Source organism: Mya arenaria, chromosome 2 (assembly GCF_026914265.1).
Source record: "Mya arenaria isolate MELC-2E11 chromosome 2, ASM2691426v1".
NCBI lineage: Eukaryota > Metazoa > Mollusca > Bivalvia > Myida > Myidae > Mya > Mya arenaria.
This window is the reverse complement of record NC_069123.1, coordinates 58,922,614-58,939,958: the sequence shown is the minus strand read 5'-3', so window position 1 is coordinate 58,939,958 and position 17,345 is coordinate 58,922,614. Positions and strand designations below refer to the sequence as shown.

Here is a 17,345-nt window from a genome sequence, read left to right as displayed (position 1 = left end):
GCAAAAAGCATGAATTATTTTATCTCAAGGGGTCAAAACATTACGTGCGTCACAAGGTCAAAGAATGGAAAAAAAAACGTTTGAACACGCTGGAGGACGCATTTTCTAACGTCTTTCTGATAACAGAGCATATATATAAAGGAGTTCCATCGCAGTTTGGATCAGTTCTTGATCAGAATTTTATCCTTGGATTAAAATTTTCTTGGACAAACAGGTATTTCTCTTGCTTGTTTTATTGCTAAATTAATTAATATTTCATTTAGTTTGTTCAGTGTTTGTATGATTACATATTATACCTCACATAAATTTGTCCCTTCTTTATATATATAATCTCGATCGGTCCGTATATCACTGTATTTTGATGAAAATCCAGTTTTATGACGTCAGCGGTCCATATTATATTTTTGGCCGGTCCGGACCTCGCCAAAAATGTAATAGGGGCCGATGACGTCATACGATTGGTAAGTGCGGCTTGCTATTTTCGCAACGGCGAAAATTTGTCGCAAGTAAACATTATCAGGTTTGTTAAATAAAACACATTTAAATCGCTTTAAAAATATTGTCTAGTAATGAAAAGTGTTCGGAATAATATAAGCCATAATAATACCGGTCAGTTAGCCCCCGAAGGTGAATGGACCTCGGCTAACGCCTCGGTCCATATACACCTTTGGTGACGGACTGGCCGGTCCTTATCATGTCATATGACCCTCAGTGGTGTGTAATATTTCTTAAATATATATCTAAAATAAATTCGTACATTTGTCATACATGTATCTTATTGCTTCAGGACTACAGACTTTAATCCGAAACCATTCAAAAGAGTTCTGTTTGTTGTGTAAAACAGCAGTTTCGCGACCATTATCATCATCAATCATTTGCGTCATTTAAATAACATTCGCAAGTGTTTTTGTAATGGATAAAAAGAGGTCCAATAGCAATAAGCCAAAAGTTAGTGCGTACATGCATAATACTAACGCACCACAAAGCAAGAAAAAAAAGCAACAACACAAAATTAATGCGCACAAAATGGAATAATAACATGTGCGTCATTTAGCCACAGTAAAAATAAATGAACTAATTTCTGAGAATTATTTTTCTCTTTTGTTGAATAATGGTATGTTTTTGAAATTTATTAAATAATATGCAAATGAAATATACATATATTAATGTGAAATTAACGATTAAACGAGTATGCAAATGCATGCCCTTTTTAAGTGAGATCCAGCATGTCAGTACCGTTCTGAACTAAAATGTTCCAAATAAAACCATTTATAAATTATGTCTCGAGGGTTTATAGCATAATGCATTTCTGTAGTATTAGAAACCCACAAGTGCGTGTTCCATACACTGAAAAAGGTTCTAACTTGACCTTACAAGAAAGCTTACAATTTGGCAAAATAACTCGAAACTGATAAGCTTTAACAACGAGACCATACTTTTAATATGTCAATTGTATGTAAAATGGAACAATAACGCCAAAGTCAATCATCAATGATATATCGTTTCAATTGTAAAAATCTGCACAGAGTAACTATTATTTAAGCCATTAAATGGTCGGACTTTAAGGCTGTTGTATTCACTGCCATTCACACATTTGACCATGACGCAAATACCGTAGAAAGAAATGGGCATATACTTACAGTATGCAATTGAAACATATGATGCAATAACAAACCATTGCGTCTGTGTAGGAAGGATTAGAAACCTTCATTATTTATTTTCCAGTTGTGACCGATGAAAAACTGAGTAGAATGGCCAGTCATTCACATTCGTTTGTGATGCTCTTCTTGCGTCAGTTGATTTTTTTTTAATTTTATTTTTATTTTCCAGGTCGTCTATTTTATTTATTTTTAAGTTTGTCAAAATAAAACGAATTCCTCATGCACAGTATTGTCAAAACAAATGAACTTCTTATGTATAGGCCGTCAACGCACGCGTTACATATGCGCTTTTTTGAATGAAACAGAAAATACATATGCCCATGATTAGAAATCATTGTGATCGCAGGGTCTATCAAAATGTTTACAAATGTATAAAAACACATCATCCTGACACATGTACACACCACTGTATGTCGATTATAGACTCATTAATCAAATCGCTTGTGGGCTGACGTACACGTATGCTTCTGTGGATTAAACACGGAAAGTGTCCTTTGAATGAACTTTCAACGCCATTTTTATCATAGGATTACTTGTTTGAATTGCCTTCCACATACGCGTACAACTAAAGATGTTCTATAAGTTCATTTTTATTTAGTTTTGATGAACAATAGTTTAGGCAGTAAAACATACATCCTTTGTGACATGTTTTTCGGGTAATGAGGACTTGAGCAAATTATACGAAAGAAGATTTTATCAGATTTGGGTAGAAAAATCATTTGCATATCTTTAAAAAGTCTTTCAACAATAAAACTGTGTTAACATACCCTAGACTACCTCATCAACAATGTCTACTGAGTTCTGAAGCTATCTTTTCAAAATAAGATAGCAATTAAATAAAATAACAAAAAATAGAGGATTACACTCATTTCCTGGTTACAAAAAGCCAATATATTTCATAAAGTAGTTGCAATTGGGTAATACTGACATTTTTGACACAAAAACAAATTAATTTTTTATGAATACTTCTCTCTTCTTCTTTTTTATAATTATTTTTTTCTTAATTAAGCATCTTAATTTTGAACGGTAAGAAAAAGAACTTTTTCATACATCATATTCGTCTGGTGTGTATGACAAACTCGTATTTTCTATCCTAGACACCACCAACATACAACAATGAAGACGGCTGTATTGTTTCTGGCGTTGATGCCATTCGTGTTCTCGGCTCATGTTGTGCAGGACAGATTCATCGAGTCTCTACTCGGCGGATACGATAGTAAGCCCATGCCATTTTGTATTTTGTTAAGCTTCCATATGCTCTCAGATTTTAAGGTTTGTGAGCAAAACCAAACGACATTCTCTTTTATAGAGCTTTATAACGACGACCGTACGAACAGGTTTTACAATCTGCAATGTTCATATGATTAGGAGCTATTAACCATTTCTGGGTTATAACCAGTAGTATCATCAACGAAGCTCCGAACGGGGATCGAACCAATGACCATCTGATTCAGGGTCCGAATCGCTAACCACTTGACCATCGCAACCAATAAAAGGTAAACGTCAAGTGACCTTTGGCTATTATTTTGCCATTCGACACGGTGCAGGTGATATAACAATGATTGTTCATTTTTTCCTTCTTGGGTTTTATCACCAATTGACCAACAAAAGCGTACCAATTAACACAGGTTACATGTTTTTTGTTGGGAGCAATCCCCATCGCAATCAGTTAGATAAAAAGAAACGCCGTTGGTTGGTATGCATTAAAAGATGACATCAATAATTTAGGTCATATGCGACTAATGATATTGTGATACTATAGAAAATTTGCATAATAGTACATGTCTCATACAAATACATCAGTCACAGCATTCACATATTCCCAATTAACAAAGAGGTATCCAACGTACGTCATTTTACATAAAAAAGTCTAACAAAACTACAATGGAATACATTTGACCAAAACGATCTTTAAATACTAAGACCATGTTGAAACAGAAATAACGTCATTACAAACAAATTGCAAGTCGCTTATTTAATACATCCCACTGCCTTAATGTAATTGTTACAACATATTAAGTAAATTATAAATGTGTAAGAGATAACACTGGCGAATTGAGCGGAGCGTACGAAGCGAGTGTATACATTTGTATTCATTAAGATTATACTTGACATGTTCTTAATGTCTTAGATTTTAACATGTTACAGCAGACGGGGACTCTAATTGTGTCGTCACGTCGGATAAAAGTTAAAACTCCCATTATGAACGACTTGTTGGGGACAGATTATGGAGGTTACAGTCTCAATACAATTCCCTTATTTTTCAGTCCTAGATTTGGCCAAGCAGCTCCTTAGTCAGTTTGGTACTGACGAAACCGAGCAACAATGTGAAACCGAGTTATGCCCTCCTCTCCTCGACAAAATTGACGGACACAACCCCCTCATTACAGGCCTTGTGTGCGCTGCTGTCTGCAAAGAGTGAGTTCAGTCATTGTATTATCCAACTGTCTATTAATTAATTATTGGAATTTCTGAATGATGAGGAAGGGTTTTAAATTCTAACATGTTTAAAACGGAAAAGGAGAAGACCTAAAAAAAATAGTCTTAATTTTATAATGTAATTTTCATTCAACCAAGGTTAAACTTTATTTGTATTTTTTTTTTTTTTCGTCGCATGTGAAACTTGTCCGAAACATCTGTACGAGATTGAAATCATATTCTCCGGCGTCGTCGTCCGCGTAGTTTACTAATATCTAATATGTTTTCATGTGCGAACATATTTGTCGCCAATGTCGATCGATGTTTTTCTTCATTTATTGTTGTTCAATATTATCTTGTAAAACGTTTGACGTTGAATACGACATTTATTTAAATATTGCATAATCTCTCGATCTACGTGACTTTGTATATTCCTTTTAATTTCCAAAAATCGCCCTGCCCTCTGCACATGCGTGAGATAATTACGATTGCCAGTTCAGGCTGTGGTTGTTTGGATGCAAATATATTGATGTTAGTACAAAAAAATGAATGAGAACATTGACGTTATTGGAACATTCGTTTAAAAAACATACATGGATTGTTGATATTAAGTTAATACGAATGCGCAAGGTATATTTTTATAGTATAGAACTTTACGGGGATGACCCCGTTAAGTTTGTTTTATTCATAATGAATATCAAAAGTTTGCACATTTTAGTATTGAATTCGGTTGTTTATTATAAAGAGCGTGCTTAAGGCAGTAACATTATCGCTAAATTTGTATTTCGATATTGTCACATAATTATTAAAATGGTGAACAGAATACTTGTCAATATGATTTGATAGCTGTTTACACATGTTTTTGTTAAGTCCGGCCAATGGAGTAACTTAAACGGCCGCCAGACATCTACAGCCTGAACGGTCGATCATAGGTACTTTGCTCGTTTTTTTATTATTCTTATTTTTATAAAAAAGTAGTGGGTATATTTATCCGGAATCAATGTGTCCCTGGTAATCAAAGTATACACATACTGAAAAAAGTCCGCCGGAATAAAAACAAAATCTATTGGTACGTATAACTTTTTGCCTTGACATAACGTGAATGCACAAACACTTGCAAAAGATAAAAATAATAACGATGGGATAAAGCGTTTAATATTTCGAAAAACTATGTTGTCGCAAAAGTGTTTGCATCCACTCTCTTAAATGCAAGTCCAAGTTTGTGTTATTAGTTTTTGTTTTATTACTTGAAAAAAATCGTATTTGTTGGTTAACGGGTAAAACAGTGTTAATTGCGTTCTTATGAAGTATATAATCACATTAAATATGTTTTTATTACAACTGTACGAACAAGTAGGTATCTGATTAAGTTTCGTTTTTGATAACGCTAGTTGACGCGCAAATCTACATCGGCAGCACTTCGCAAAATAAATTAGAATTCGCCTCTCGATTTCGGATGCTTTATACATTGTTATTTATGTTGAGAAAAAAAGGTAATGTTTGTGTATTAAATATAATAAATACTTCTCGCTAAAATTCATCTCGTTCTTACGTCGACAACATTATATCCTCTATATATTTTCGACGTCATGGCCCAATTAGTCCCGCGAGCTAATCCATGATACAGGGGCAGTCTACTGTGTCCGTTGATTTGCTGTTTAACGATCAGTGATTATTTATTAATAATATTTCACCTTTTTAGGGCTCAAGTTCTTGCCAGCACCTTCGTTCCACAACAGGGAGGCAAATAGAGATCCACATCACCAGCTCGGCAAATCGATTTCAATGTGTCTATGATCACACTTTACAAGAGTCAATAAAGGTTTCAGTACATAATGCAACTGAAGCTAGTTTATGATCAAATTTAGAGGTTATGACTTCAATTTATGGTGTTAGAGACACATGTTTCCATTACATATACCACCTGCCAAAATTTAAAATGCAATTTCCTGATATTGCCAGGTATCATTTACAAAACCATAAAGCTACTGCTACACCTTTGTAACGTAGTTGTTAGCATAAAGTTTAGTTTTGTTTTTACATGTTAAACAATTACATGTTAAACAATGACTCCAAACCACCGAACATAATTAAATGTTTGGATAAAGACTCTATGTTCTTTTTTTGACAAGCATTGGAAATCAAAGATAGATTTCCATATTTCAAAATAACTTTCAAAACATAATCGACGTTACAGACTTTTTAACACTCAAAAGCGCCTGATTAAAATTGGCATAGTAATTATTTTTTTTAAAAATGAACGTTTCGGAAGGGTGTGTTTTTTTCCTCCTCATTTCGAACGTGCTCTTTTTGACATCGAATTGCAGGTTTTTCAGCTATCATACCCTTAGTATACGGGTACTTTACTCTTTTACGCATAGTTTTTGATGCATTAAAACGTTCTAGTATGAACTGAATTCATAGAGAATAAAATATATTTCGTTCTTTAAGAGGATGTCTTAGATATAGCTATCAAACTAAGGCCGAAGTTATTAGTATTCAGAATTAGCACCTATTTTTATTTTAAATATACTGAAAACCCGTAGCGTTTTAGTACACAAGCATATTTTAAACAAATAATGAAATGTATAGTTATTTTGCTAACAACAACCTTCCTGTGGATCATCCAAAGGTTTTCATAGTATGCCTTTAAATAAAGAAAAAGAAATAAATATGAGGCAACAGTGCATATGTATTGAGATTATTATGGTTTTTAAGACAAACAAAAAATAATATACTTAAAATGTGGAATTCTTATCTGCAAGGTTGTTTTTTTTTTCATTTTCTTTGCATGTTCATTAATTTCAGGATTTTTTATTTTTTTCGAAAGGCAACACTTCTCAAAAATGTGCCTATTATTTAACTCTGCAGTGGGTTACATGTCTACACTTGTCAACGTTCAAGCTAATAAAAATACAAGTTGCTGCTAATGTGCAAGCTTTAAATAGTATATATATTTTTTTTATCTCCAAAGGGCTTTTTCTTGTTATGGTGATGGTACTCAATATTTATACGAAAAACTATAGAAACAAGCTCAGTTAAACCTTTTTCAATGGCACAGGGTAAACGCCATAGACAGAACACAGAAACAAAACAATCACATGCATGGAACAACAGCACAAGACTCCACAAACACAGTGCATATATTCTATATAAAAAAGGTTTGATTACCAATGCTTGATAGGTAACGCGTTGGAACGGTCAGTTAAATGTAAATTTACTGGGAAGTTAAACCCGTTTGCGTGTACAACCACACTCGTATCCCAACAAATCCTGAATAAAGAAAAAAGCTTAAAAAGGTAAAACCTTATCAAAGTATGCATTAACTTGAGGAAACATAATAATAAAACAAATAATAATAAACAATAAGGTAAACCCCAAGTACTTAAATGATAAGGGATCCCAACTATATCTACAGACGAAGGAATACAATTCCGAGTACCTAATGCAAAATATTTCAAAGATACGATGCATTTATTGTTTGAAACTATGAGCATCACACACAGTCTTCCTTAGCACGTAAAAAGTTTACAATTTGGCGATCAAAGAATTACATTATAAAAAGCAACGTTGTACTAAAACTGGGAACACACTAAGAAAACATTATTAAAATTTAAAAACGACACCTATTAGCATAACTTTTCTTCGAAATTATTACCTAAGTTAAATTTTAAAAGAAAGTGACGTGACACTCTGGAACATTCCCAGCCAGCCAAAAATGGATTTCAAGACAACATGAATCTCCAAATTCTTCATTAAATCAAATCACTGATACTGATACAGTTATGTTAGGGCTCCATTTTCATCACCACCATAAAAACGGGTTGAGCAATAACATAACAATCAGTGATTTAAGACTACTATTGTACTTACAGTTGAACACTGTTAATCCGAAATCGTAGCGAGCCAAAAAAAATATTTCGTAAAAGCGATAGTTCGGATTAACATTTTCCGAAAATGACAGTGTTCGCGAATTATAGATGACTTTTACACTGCGGGAAGGGCCATTTTCTAACGTTGTTATAACTTATGGCCCAACCCAATTGTATAATTATATTGTTTGTCGAAATGATTTATATAACGTGCGTATATTATATACAATAACATACGATTAAACGGAGTGGTGTTTCGTATAAATGTTTGTTGAATTATTGTTTAATTAATGACAAATATTTCGTTACTATACTTTAAAGATGCACTCTCACAGATATACCGTTTTTACTACTTTTGTATTTTTTGTCTTGGAAAGAGCACTTTTTTACGTAACTATCTGCAGACCAACGATAAAAGATTGCTGACAAAAGATGAGATCGCGGGTTTTCATATTTCCGTTCGAAAATTAATGTTTTATGGCTTAAATCGTTACTAACGGGTTAAAAAAATGCATAAAACATCATTTTTTGAACTTAAATATAAAAATCTACGATCTAATTTTTTGTCAGCTGTCTTATATAACTTCCATGGATTTTCCCAAAAAATGGCTCGTTTAAAGACAAAAAAATACAAAAGTTGTCAAAACGTTCAATCTGTGAAAGTGCAGCTTTAACATTTAAAACAAAATGACAGCATATGTTTCGGAACATAGCAAACTTTTTGAAAAGCAAGTTTAAATGGCACTGAAATTAAATGTTGTTTACTCAGTATCGTTCGGTTTATTTTTTAAAGGAAGATTTGATATCACGCTGCACTCTGTTGATTCCTTTGATGTGTTTTTTAGTCACGTATCCGACCAGTTTGTTAATGAAGTCGTAGACTCGCTGCCATCTGTCTGCTGCTCCAAATATCGACTCATTCCGGTGATGAAGGTTGTCGCTTGGTGGTCGGATATGGGGTATTTGGTAGCGGGTTTTTCTCCATCGTCATCGTCGCTGGAGTACACTGCTTTCTCTGCTGTTTGCTAATCTATGAGTTCCTTAATAATCTCGTTGTCATCAATGTTATCGGATATCGGGATGTTCTTGTCGATGTCGATGTATCCGTTCATGGTTACTGGTCCCATGACGGAGGCGAGACGTGCACGTGGGATGTCGTCATCATGGTCGTCTTCGTCTATTATGGTGTTTCATCTTGGAGAATCGGAATCAGACCTGGGCAGCGGTTACAATTTACAATTGTTGATTGTTTTACGCCATCCCACGCAGTTTTCATCTCAGAAGGGCGTCAAGAAGGTTGCTCGCATATGTTTGATTTGCGTCCAGTGCTTTTAGCTCCTTTGCGACAATCCGCTTCTTATAACTAACCTTAATTGATCGGATGATACCCTGATCCATAGGCTGCATTACTGATGTTTGCAGGTAGAAACACGAGCTTGAATGTCTTAATATTTTTAACCTCAGGATGAGCAGAACAGTTATCAACGTAATATTATAATGACCATTAACAAATTTTGAGAAAGTTTCTGAAACCCTGTTTGAGAAGTTTTTTTCCGCCATAAGTTTACTACGAGAGCTGCAATTTTTGACATTTGTGCATATTCTAGTGAATCTTATCAACTTTGCAATAAAAACATCATATGATGGTGAACTAGGAACATCTCCATCTAAAGAATGGTAATTAATTATTCTGAAATTATTATCATCACGTTTATCATAAAGATTGATATTCAATTCATATTTCCTTACTTCGAGTTGCAGATCTAATTAGTATGCTTTTAAATTTGATGTATTAGATTTATAAGTTACAAATGTGAAGGGTATATTGATTTAACATTATTAATGTTATCTGTTAATACCGGATCATCCAAACTTAGAATATCGCCGATATATCTAAAAGTGTTGTTGAGTTTATCAACAAAGGAAAGATCTCCAGATTTAGATATTTTCAACATATATTATCTTTCATAGCAGTATAAAAAGAGGTCTGCTGCAAGTAAAAGTGCATAGTCTGCATCCATTGGAATGCCAATTGTTTGCTTATATAAACATTTTAGAAAAGAGTTATTCAGTACAAAAGTTACTACTTCAATGACATCTGTGCATATCCAATAGATATACTTATCTGAGCGATCATTGGTAAAACAAGCTTTGTCACCATTTACTGTGATATAAGTAGTTTTCTTCCTAGCAATAGTTTTTCGTCAAGAGGAGTCGATTTGTTTGTAACTAAATACTGTGGAATATATGTATAAAGCGTGTAAAAGGCATATGTATTAAGCGCTGAGACCTTATATCGTCATCTTTCAAAATCATAAACTACATCCGAAGAATTGTTGATAGACCAAACGAGACTTATTTCTGATTATTAAAACAAGAAATGGAATTATCTATAAATCGTGATTTATACGGGTTTTTCTATGCATTTTAGGTAACCAGCGTATTGTTGGTATGATTTTATGATCATCATTCAACACAACTTCAAAATTAAACATTATAATCAATATGATTTTTAATAACACTTTATCGAGTGGAATAGGAACTAAAGTTCTAGAAGAATGTAACTCTTCAATTAGTATTTGCATAACATTAACGTCAAACTATGATTACATTATAAAATGCTTTTTCAGCTGGAACAAATACCATTTTTATGTAGGGATTTGACATCCATGATCAGCTTTGTAGTAATCGTAAATGACTTTTCATGCAGGGCCAATGGATTATTGTTAACAACTCTATTTTCATATCTATTAGGGCCGATATTTAATTTATCAACGGCATTTAGGCATTAATTTCAATCCCTTCTCTTTAACACCAGCTTTTATTATATTTAGATAAATTATCAGTCATCTTATGCTACTACTTTATAATAGTTCAATACGAAATTTCGAAAAGGCCTTTTATATTTGTTATTATATATATTATTCTTTATTCTGGCGTTATACATTTTTCTACATTTTTTTCTTGAATATTTAAATTGAGAAGGTCTATACCCTTGTTGCTAAAAGAAATTTGAATACAAAATCTTTTTGGTAATTCAACATTCTCAAAAAAGGATGAAGGTGATGTTTTGTATAGCAATTAATAATACAAGCGCATCCATACTTTGAAGTTCGAGATAGCCTTAATTCCACTGAGATATATGTTTAATTGTTTGATCTGAAATAGTTATTGAAAGTCTAAACACTGACAAAAACAACAAATCTGACACATGGGCACGCGGCGTTGCCGGTAAGCCGGCAAGTCGAATTTTACTATCCGGAACGGAAACACATGATATATATTTTTTCTAGCATATCTTTAATTCCATATTTTGTGAAAAAAATACATAGAAAAGCTTCTTTTTAAACATGATTACTGACATCATGATGCGCAGTCATTTTATTTCACAGCATGCGTCAAGAAGTTCTTTTAAGGGTTATTTTGTTTTGTTTTGAAGACATACTTTTATAAAGTAAATGTTTATGGAACGCCGTACTCGACACAATACAGGGCGTCACGATATGTATTTATATCTCACCTCCTACATGAATGACGCTATCCGATTGGCTTAGAGCGGTCACGTGCACGACGTGTATAATCCATACAACCCCTGTAATTTCCAGTACGTTTCATACCGCCCCTGTAACTTTCATACACCGCAGAAGACGTAACAAAATGTAATAATAATAATTTGTATCTTCTCTCTCGGCTTATCTTTTCATTGTAGGAGAGCTATCTCATGCACATTATTGAATATCCATTTTATTCAAGCAATCAATTGAGTGTAACCGACTGTTTACATGAGTCATTGGTTACAAAATGGCGACTAAAAATCGGTTTGCAAGCACAACAAGTAACGAAGCTGTACTTCGCTCTCGGGGGCTAGAGTGTATACCACATACTCCCCCAGTGTAACTAATAGCAGCCGAACTCGATGTAAAAGATGGCGTAATGATAAATGTTTACAATATTTATATAAATAACTACAGTAACAAGCCCAGTAGTCAAGAATGTTAACATAAACCCCGTTTAATGGCGCAGGGTAAACGCCAAAGACATCCCGAACTTTACGTAAAACAGAACGTCATTATACGTGTTAACATCCAAATCTCGATGGTTTATAAAGCGTCACCATACGTGTATTTCACGCCGAAATGTAACTTCTGTTACTTAACCAAACACTTTAAAAACTACATTAACAACGTGTTATTGATCTTTTGAGGCACACACACATACACACAGACACAATTAAGTTCATGTATTTCAAAACCTTTCTATATTTTATCCAGAGATCAAAGGATTTAATTCCAACATTTTAATTACTTTGTCATAAAAACAGCCATTTTATATCAAACTATGGCCAGTTTTATACAAGCAGTCGACGTAAACCAGTTATAATATGTCGTTGCACAAAAAACTACACCGACAAGATTTTTTTTTTCTACAATATAAGTTAATGGATATGAAATACCCAAAAGGCGATTTTTTTCGTCAAACGGAATGTGAGTCTGAGTTCAAACTACTTTTTATTGATTTCTTATCTGTGCTTCGAATGCTAGGCCCTGTGCGAAAGCAGAACTGGCCGCCGATCTTAGTCAGAAATTGGCTTTTCGCTCGTTGCGCTCGTGTTTTTTTATGCGCAAGCCGGTGTAACCGGCGCGTAAGGTGTGCCTTCCAGTCAACATCTTCAAGGTTCGATTGCAAATTCTCTTCCGGGGAAAGCTGAGTCTCTTATTATGCACATGACATTAAACTGTTTTTAAACATTTTCTAGTATGCTCGATAAATCCTTAGTGTACATTGCTATCAAATGCAAATTATTTCACAGTTGTCATTTTATATTGAGCACAATAAATACTTCTCAGATGGTACATGGTCTGCTCGTTAACGCGCTCGAGGAAGAAGCGTTTAGAGATCATGATGCGCCATTCGAAACCACGTTAAAGCTCTCCGTATGCTCCGGAAATTCTTTTTTTTTTTCGTCAGGCTCTGGGAAAAAAGATCATGTTGATACAACCATGTCACTACTCAAAAAATGTTCATGTACTCTTTAGTTTTGGGGAACGATCTGAAGGAGTAATACCTACATTCTCGGTGACATTTTTTATTTTATTTTTATTTTTTGGAGGGGGGGGGGGGGGGTAGGAAGAATTTGACCAGGTTTTACAAAAGAAGGTTTTATCAGATATTTTTATTAAAAGCCTTCCCATTCCTTCGAAAAAGTCAACATTATACGTTTGTGCTTGTGTCAAAATGCCCCAGACTACCTTATCAACAATGTATTGAGAATTATTGATGATTTATTTTCAAAAAAAGAAAGTTATTGAAACAATAATGGAAATAAGTGGATAAAATTCACTTTCTAGTTATAAAAATGCAAAATATCTTCTTTTTTTAAAAATAGATGCAATAAAAAAAAGCCTCTTAAATGACTATTGTAGATTTAATTTCCAAGTTTTCCGTCAGAGTTAAACAACTGAATAGCGAGTTCAGCAGATTTGCCGTCAAACGTACACCTGTTCTAAGGGTTATTTGTCGACCAAATTGACCTGATCCTCTTGACCTATATAAGCACACTTCCCAGCTGCATCATGTAGGATCTGTTCGCATACGCTATTACGAACAAACATATGGTCCATCATGTATGAACATGTATTATGTAGCCTTGTGCCATGCCATAACTCTTTAACTTTGAAAAATGTATATTATCCAATGCATCTTCAAATTTGTTTTCTAACACTATTGACCTTTCAAATATGTTAAATAGCAACTATCGTAATTTAATCATAATTATTCGTACCCTTTTAATCTGCATTCACTGTTTTATTCGGAATATTAATGTATTTATAAAAGTTTATTGATTATTTGTCACGAGTAAATGATATACTAAAAAAATAATATTGGAGAACTGTTGCTCCACAAGCCGTCGTAGGAACAACAGTTATCTTCAACGTCAACCAAAACTTTGCGGGAAGGACATTTCAAGGTGTTTTTTTAGAAAATACATTGTAATACCAATAATCATTTTGTGGACAGAAAATTTGTTCATTTCGGTTTAAGGTCGTTATAATTTCCACTCGATAGCATAGAAAAAATATTTTCACGATTGGCAAATACGAGGTTACACTGAAATCAACAAATATTTCCTATACGTTTGATTATATTATATATTACGAGACAATATAATAATTACTTACTGATAATAAGTGATTATTATTCACACATAGCATGCATTATTTTATCATAACAGGTCAAAACATAGAATGCTTCACTACGTCAAACAATAGATAAAAGTGTGAACACGCTAGAGGGCGCTTTCTCTTACAACTTTCTGATAAAAAAACGCGTATATATAGGAGTTCCATCGCAGGCTTGATCATTTCTCGATCAGAATTCCATCCCTGGATTAAAAATTACGTGGACAAACAGGTATTTCTCTTCCTTGTTTTCTTGCTATATTGATTATTTTTTTTATTTAGTTTGTTATACATGTGTCTAGTTGCTGCAGGACAACAGACACCAGTCCGAAACCATTCCAAAGAGTTCAAAATTGTTGTTCAGAACATTTTGCACCCATTATCCTCATCAATTCTTTGCGCCACTAAAACAGACTTTTGCAAGCGTTTGTTTACTGGGCAAAAAAAGGATCACTAGCAAAATAAGCAAAGCAAATACGTTTATGTATAAAACTAACGCGCCACAAAGATAAAACACAATCTTAAAGTAAACAAAATGGAATAAAAACATGCTCGTCGCTTAGCCACAATTAAAATAAATAAACACAAGTCTGAGAAATTTTCTTCTCTTTTGTTTTACAAATGGGTTGTCTTTGAAAATATTTATTATTTTAGTGTTTACGGTAAAACGAGTATTCAAATGCAACCTTCTTAAGTTTGATCCAGTATTTCAGTGCTGTTCTGAAGTACAATGGACCATATGAAAACATTTATAAATTATGTCTCAAGTATTTATAGCATACTGCATTTCTGTGATAAGATTTGAAATCCACAAAGGCTTGTACCATACACTGAACAACATTTCTAACTGGACATTATAAGAAAGCTTTTCATTTTGCAAAATAACTTGAAACTGAGCAGTTTTAACCATAAGACCATACTTATAAAATGAATTTAAAATGAAATGTAAGAAAGAGGCAAAAATGCCAAAGTCAAAACTCAATGCTTTATCTTTTCAACTGTAAATATCTGCACAAAGTAACTTTTCAATTAAGTCATAAAATGGTCGGACCTTACACTGAGGATTCTGCTTTGAGCTGTTATATTCACTGCCCTATATTTACATTTCGGTGGCTGCGTCGTCGTCGGCAGCGACGTTGTTCAGAGTTCACACATTTGACCATAACAAAAAAAAAACGTAAAAGGATTATTACATAAATTTAATATAAATACATATGACGCAATAACAAAACTATTGCATCTATGTGTAGTTAGAAATAGAAACCTTCATTAACCCTTAATTAGGTTTTCCAGTTGTGTCCAATGACATACTGAGTTATTATTGACATTCGTTTGTGATGCTCTTTTTGCGTCATTTTATAGTTTTTAATTTTGTTTTAATCTTCCAGGTCGACTATAGTATATTTAAAGTTTTGTCAAAAACATATGAATTCCTTAAATATAGGCCGTCAAAGCACGCGTAACACGTGCGCTACTTGGAATACAACATAAAATACATTTGCCCATGGTTAGAAATCATCGTGGGTATACTGGTAAGGAACGTTAGATTTTCCCTTGTATCAGGTAGTTCTGGTAAAGGAGGTTTTTTTTTTGTTTAAACGAATAACTTAAGATGAAACAATTCTATCTTCCAAGTAAATTAAAACTCAATAGTGATGGCATAGTCTTTTAAAATGTTCACAAATATAAAAAAAACACAACATTATCCCGATACATTGATACATAACTGTATGTCGGATATCAATTCAAATCGCTGGTTGCAGACATGCAAACATTAGTTGGGAAGCCTAAAAATAAACATGTTTTAAAAGTTCATGTTTTATTAATAGGCAGTAAAACATACATTCTTTGTGACATGTTTTTCGGATAATAAGGAGTTGACCAAAATTTACGAAATAAGTTTAACGGAATATGGTAGAAAGATCATTGACATCATTTTGGAAACATTAAAAGACAATAAAACTATGTTCTGTGTTAACATGCCCCAGGCTACCTGATCAAAAATGTATTGTTAGTTCTCAATATGATACTCGTATTTAAAATCAATACATAGAACGTACACATATTTTGAGTGATAAACCTTTAACTACTTAATAAATAAGGCGAAATATAAAAGTATTGGGAAACATGAATTACTGATAACAAGATTGTAACTGTGTATTTATCAAAAAATAATGACTCAGTGATCAACTATCGTCTCATAAGGCAGAAATACCGTGTTTTCTGCATCGTTCTTTCAAATTAAACTCGGTGTCGTCCGTAAGAACCACTGTTTATAATATGTATTTATTCTTTTCGGTAAATTAAAACAATTGAATTCATTGTGATATTGCTTTTTTGGGATAAAGAGTGCATCTTTAAGATATCTTTTCAAATAAGAAATATGCTTTAAAAAATAATGAAAAATGTTGGATTAAATTCATTTCCTGGTTACAAAAACGCATAGCTTAAATAGCTGCCATCAATACAACGCCTCTAGACATTATTAATTTGGAAGTACTGACTTTTCCGGAAACATGCAACTGCTTTTTGATTAGAGATCGGATAAAAAAATCCTTCATCAAATTTGCTAAAATGCTAATTACAGCTACACATGTTGCAACGAATATATGTATTACTCTTACTTAATATTGAACCTTAAAATTAAATAAAAAAGATTTTCTTTTAAATGTTTTGGTCCTTAAAAGACTTTTACACTTCGGAATGCCCTTAAAAGCCAAATACATAAATAAAATACTCAAAATCGGAACAGTAAATAATAAACTTTCAATATTGTTGTCACATATTACTTGTCATAACATTTATCCATTTATCCATGAACAAGAACCAAATTTTAAATATAAGATCCAACCAGAGGGTTAACTGAACTAAAATTGAGATGAACCAATTACTTATTAAGGTGTGGTATAACATTTTTCCAGTTAAGTAACTTAATTTTTAATTGTAACAAAAAACAGATACCTTTTGAAAGAGATTGCATTACAATTTCGTTTTTTTATCCTAGACACCATCAACATACAACAATGAAGACAGCTGTATTGTTTCTGGCTTTGATGCCATTCGTGTTCTCGGCTCATGTTGTGCAGGACAGATTCATTGAATCTCTACTCGGCGGATACGACAGTAAGGCCATGACATTTTGTATTTTGTTAAGCGTCCGTGTGCTCACATATTTTAAGGACTGTGAACAAAACCAAACGACATTCTCTTTTATA

The 17,345-nt window shown here is 33.3% G+C and overlaps 2 protein-coding genes across 3 annotated transcripts in view; both read left to right on the top strand.

The window, feature by feature from the left end:
- The first annotated feature begins 185 nt into the window (after positions 1-185).
- Positions 186-17,345, top strand: part of LOC128222024 (uncharacterized) — a 21,315-nt gene continuing 4,155 nt past the window's right edge. Inside the window, exons 1-2 of one of the 2 annotated variants that reach the window (XM_052930767.1) lie at positions 186-214; positions 17,135-17,253. In XM_052930767.1, the coding sequence (XP_052786727.1) occupies positions 17,154-17,253 (100 nt within the window). In that variant the 5' untranslated portion in view covers positions 186-214; positions 17,135-17,153. Of the gene's footprint in view, positions 215-14,269; positions 14,363-17,134; positions 17,254-17,345 lie in introns of those variants that run through there. The other variant, XM_052930776.1, reaches the window with a different exon arrangement.
- Positions 2,772-5,888, top strand: LOC128222036 (uncharacterized). The gene is made up of 3 exons (XM_052930789.1): positions 2,772-2,877; positions 3,929-4,079; positions 5,782-5,888. Exons 1-3 carry the CDS (start codon positions 2,778-2,780, stop codon positions 5,828-5,830), a joined length of 300 nt encoding a protein of 99 aa, XP_052786749.1. The 5' UTR covers positions 2,772-2,777; the 3' UTR covers positions 5,831-5,888.

Bases quoted from the DNA above. Each gene is read 5' to 3' on its own strand.
- LOC128222036 (XM_052930789.1), top strand. From the start codon at position 2,778: ATGAAGACGGCTGTATTGTTTCTGGCGTTGATGCCATTCGTGTTCTCG. The intron at 2,878-3,928 runs GTAAGCCCATGC...CTTATTTTTCAG, and splicing joins TCTACTCGGCGGATACGATA to TCCTAGATTTGGCCAAGCAG. The intron at 4,080-5,781 runs GTGAGTTCAGTC...TCACCTTTTTAG, and splicing joins TGCGCTGCTGTCTGCAAAGA to GGCTCAAGTTCTTGCCAGCA.